Source organism: Dermacentor silvarum, chromosome 8 (genome assembly GCF_013339745.2).
Source record: "Dermacentor silvarum isolate Dsil-2018 chromosome 8, BIME_Dsil_1.4, whole genome shotgun sequence".
In the NCBI taxonomy this organism is placed as follows: domain Eukaryota; kingdom Metazoa; phylum Arthropoda; class Arachnida; order Ixodida; family Ixodidae; genus Dermacentor; species Dermacentor silvarum.
The window spans coordinates 19,134,224-19,139,049 of NC_051161.1; the positions used below are offsets into that span (position 1 = coordinate 19,134,224).

Here is a 4,826-nt window from a genome sequence, read left to right on the forward strand (position 1 = left end):
CTCGACAAATGCGCTGGAAGATTAATGTTGAAGTGACATTCTGATATGGCGATAACATTGCAACTGCGTTCAATAGTTTAAGCCACGTGATCACTCGTGCTTTGAAACATAATGTGATAAGACCGCACGTCAGGGGCGATGAGAAGATCAAGATAAAGTAAGAATGTAACGCGGCAGTGGCAGAATAGGGACGTTTGTACATTCTTCTGCCAGCGTCAAAATTGGCCACCGCAGCTGAAATACAATGACACAAACTCGTGCTCAGAATCCACACCCTAACGGAGAACCAACTAAGGGACAGGCACATTGAAGAAAAACGTCGAGAAAGCCAATACAGAAAGTCTCATTGTCTAGTACCGTATCTTTGTTCATTTCTGGCAAGCACTGCTGACATCAAATGGGAAAAGAAGCATGCATAAATTGCATTCTAGGAAAGCAGCTGAAAGAAGGAGAAATTAGTATGGTTGGTTCACATATGCGTGTACAGCCGGCCAAATCTTTAGCTGGCGTGTGCGAGCACTGACTTGCTTCATGCCAGTGCCTTAGGACAGTAACAACCGAATAGGTGATTCTCCTATCCAGCACACGCTTTGTGAGCATGAGGTTAACCTTGACTGTTTCGCAAGCTACCTCCTTCATAATGTACTGGAAAGCAGAAAAGGCTGTGCTAGCACGAGGTAGCTAAAGATTTGGCCGGCCATACGTGCATTTAGATTGTAGAGAGCACAGGAAACGGCCCATTTACTCAGCCGAAAAATTAGACTTGCTATACGTTAGTTGGTGCGCATGAAGAGCACCAAAATGTGCGGTGCGTCAAATTCAGTGTCGGACGACTTCGTCCGACGGCCATTATGATCGAGCAGTGTGTGCTTTCTTCGGCGTAGTTGGCGGGAGAACAATAACGAAGAGTGTCAAAATTAAACAATGTATCACCTGAGCTTGCACTCGGTCTACATTGTATTTCCAACGACAGCATATTACGTCAAAATCGCGCCAAGAGCGTGCGTGGTTGCGAAATGAAGGAAGCTCGGACGCTTATATTAAAATAGCGTACATTTCCGACACGTCAAGAGACTGCTGAAAATGAATATTTGAACGCAAAAACAATGAATGTTTTTTTTATTGCTTAGTATATGCTGAACGAAATCAAAGTTGGTGGAAACATTGTAAAGAAGGAATAAAATACACTCCGTCACCAACCTACTGCTTTTGCAGCACGGAAACGTGTCCAGTGCAGTATATAATAAGCGACGCTGCAGACCAAGGTTTCCACTTGAGCAGTAAGAGCTGCCTGGCACGACGCAGCCGCCATGAAAGCATTCGTTGCGATCGTCCTCCTATCCGCTGGTGAGGTCCTACACGAATTCGCTCCAACTCTTTTTCTACAGTAACAGCTTCTACCATTCACGATAGGCCCTAGCTGTATTCCAACTGCTAGACCTAAAGATAACACGCAGGTTCGTGTCAAGAAATTCTTCCTTCATGATGATTCCCCCTTTATAATGAGCCGTGAGACCCGCTTCTCAAAACAAGCGTGTAGAGTGCCTACTTATTATCTCGTTTGCTTCGAGAAATGTTGCGCTTTCTTGCGTAAAACAAACTGTGTCATAAAGGAGATTATTCGAGTTTACATGCGCAAGGCAGCAGATGACAGGAGGATTCGAAACTATTTATGCAGGCGGCAGGTATTTAAAATTTATGTCATATTACTCCATGGTCCGCTCAACTCTATGTGTAGAGCGTGGCATAATTAATTTAGTACCATGAATCCTTCCTTTTTCAGAAGACCATATTAAAATTCCACTTCTAAAGGGTTGCACGGACTTTTTCGCAGCATTTGCCCCTCTGTAGAAGTCTGACCGAAATTATTAGCATTAGGCCAATAATTTGATACAACTGGGCACCATGGAAAGGTTGCACTGCTAGAAGCAACGCGAGGGTGGTGCGTCAACTTTCTTCTTAGATCTAAGTAGTGGTTTACTTTTGTCCTGACAAAATATTTGCTATAAATACCTGAGGTATGCGTATTCTCTAGCGCGCGATTTGATTACATTTATTTTCACTTTTATTTACTGCCTATTGACACCCACTTCACTTGCATATTTGCGGTGCCATTTCTAAAGAAGTTGGTTGGTAATACTAAGCTGCAGTCGGGCAGAACGTGGTGTAGAAGCTTTATGTTGATTTCTTCCCCGCTTGCGAGCAGAATAGAAATGGCTGCCAGCGTCGTTTGTGTGAACTGATAAGTGACACCGAGGACCAGAGCGTCTGACACAGGCATAAAACCATACTCCGACGATTTCACCTAAGTGCTAAACTACACGTCACAGTCTCACTAGCACAAAATAAACTGATGGCACCGTGCATATAAATAACTTCCAATTAAATGATGGTGACGCGCAACCAAGCACTTAATATCCGGAGCAAGGAATAACATCGCACTGGGTTGGACGGAAATGACCTGACGTACAACGTGCCTCTAGAAGCTATCGTTTCGACAAGGGCAACTGTTTTCGTCAAAGCAGCAATTGCTGCCCTGACGAAAACAGTCGAAACATTGGCTTCAGTGAAATTCCCTTTTCGACCATTGTTAATCACTTCAAACCTCAATGTTCCTGTGAAACTCATTCTTGTTTGTCTTGCGACCCTGTAACCATCTGGCTCACATAATATTAGCACGAGGAAACTAGTGTTATCAAACGCCTCGAGCTTCCGCGAGGGCTGTTGTGACCCAGCTGCAAGGATCACAGTTGCCCTTTTGCGCTCGAAATTCCTACTGCGTCTAACTAGGAGCCGTAATTAAGAGGTCACGAAGTAGGAGGCAAATAGAAGGAAAAGCGTACGAGAGAAAAATAAAATTCAAGCTTAGTATTCGCAGCCGTATTGCTGCGATGCGTGTGAGACATATCCCGCGTAAGAGTCCAGCTGCGAAATTCTACACTCGACAGTTTCACTGCACTGGCACTATGGCCCTTCGTGTTCCTACGTTCCTACTTGACCTAATGCAGCTACACATAAAGTACTAGTATTACCGGCAAACCACTGCTTTTCACAGTTTACGAAGATCCGTCTGCAGGAAGCAAAGTACCTTAACACTTTACCTTAAGTCCACCATCGTGGAAGAGAATATTTGCTGATTGCTCTTTTTTCTCCCCATTTCAGCCGCGTTGGCCTACGCTGACCCAGGGCCCGTTCCGAATATTGGTGCCGCTGGCGCTGGCACTGTTGGGGTTGGAGGCGGTGTCACCGGCTTGGGCGGACCTGGCAGTGCATCTGGGGCGTTGCCCGGAGGGGGTTTAGGAAGTGGACTCAACATTGCCGGCCCAATCGGGTCTGCCAGTGAAGGGCACCCTAACCTAGGCGCACCAGTTGCACCTGGGTCAGGGTTTCCAGGTGGTGTTCCTAGCGTTCCGAGCGGATTTCCCTCAAGCTCCGGATCATCTTACTCTGGTAGTTCTGGATCTTTTGGATCTAGCATTGAATCCGTCGGAGGACCTGGCTCATCAGGTTCCTTCGGCTTTGGTCCAATAGGTGGCTCTGACGATTCATCGAGCCCTGTAGGTTACGGTTTCTTCACTAGACCCGGCTCAAGCCCCGGATATTACGGATATGGCAATTTGGATGGCTTCCACGGCAATCGCTTCGGATATGGAAGTTATGGCACTGGTCACGCTCCTTTCGGTGGCTATGGCTCAGGCTTCGGTTATGGCTCCGGATCTGGCTCTGGTTTTGGCTCTGATGTTTATGGAGGAAACTTCGGAAATAGCTTCGGTTCTTTTGGAGCCCCCTGGAGTGGTCATTTCTCTTTCCCAGCTGGCGGTAACTTCGGTGGCCAGCAAGACTTAGGATTCTATTCCGGCTCCAGCCGGTTCTGGCAGAAGCCGTCGCAGTTTTGGATCCTCTGGAGCGTCTGCACGAGCGAGTGGAAGCTCGGCAGCAAGAAGCGCTGGGTAAGGATTTTTTAACGAGCATAACTTTCTCCTTCTCTGCCGATAATTTTTGTTCACCGGTCGACGGACGTTGAGTGAATTCATTTTATTTTTAAAATGTGGCCGCGTTTGTTTCTTATGGCGCGGCATGGCCCGTACCATCGTGCCAAATCAGATTAGTAGATCTTTAGGGAATAACTAGCAATCGTGCCTTGTGAATTCATTGCTTCAACACATAACGACTCTCAGGCTTATTGTGAGTGCTTAGGGACACTGGGTTCTCTGAAGGTTGGTGCTGGATTCAGTACAACCAAATCGTCAATTTCAGTGGGAACTTTGTGTTACCGAAGTACCATTGACGTTCAAAGCTGCGGTTAATGTACTGACAAATTCTTAACGAGAGACCACACAAAAGCGCTATTTTAGTTGCAGTGCCAGTCCAGCTTGCAACATGTGTCTAATGGCAAGTTCTCACTAATGTTCTGAATGAAATAAATGTTCGTTGGCTGCTTGAGCCATAAAAAACGGAAGAAATCGGCGTCTATCTTGGTCGTGCATTAGATATTAAATTGAGAGCTTATATGAAACTCGCGTTAGCGACTGCGGTGATTCATTCCACAACTACAGGCTATTGAGCCTAGGCAGATAATATATTCACGTTATTTGGTGCTACAACAGCCTACAAGTCCCCCCCCCCCCCCCCCTCTCCTACTATGCTGGAATTCGTATCCCCGTTCTTGCCGCATCCTTCTCTTTCCTTTGGACTCGGTCACAAGTACTTGAGCAATAAGAATCGTAATCACCCTGAAACAATGAAATATATGTTACCAGCATATTTAACTATTTATGTTCATGAATACCAGCATTCTTACGTTAATTTACATTTCTATTCTAGCT

The 4,826-nt window shown here is 45.9% G+C and overlaps 1 protein-coding gene across 1 annotated transcript; it reads left to right on the forward strand.

Moving 5' to 3' along the window:
* Positions 1 to 4,826, forward strand: LOC125947518 (uncharacterized). The gene is made up of 2 exons (XM_049672402.1): positions 1 to 1,347; positions 3,163 to 4,826. The coding sequence occupies exons 1-2, from the start codon at positions 1,311 to 1,313 to the stop codon at positions 3,963 to 3,965; spliced, it is 840 nt and encodes a 279-aa protein (XP_049528359.1). The 5' UTR covers positions 1 to 1,310; the 3' UTR covers positions 3,966 to 4,826.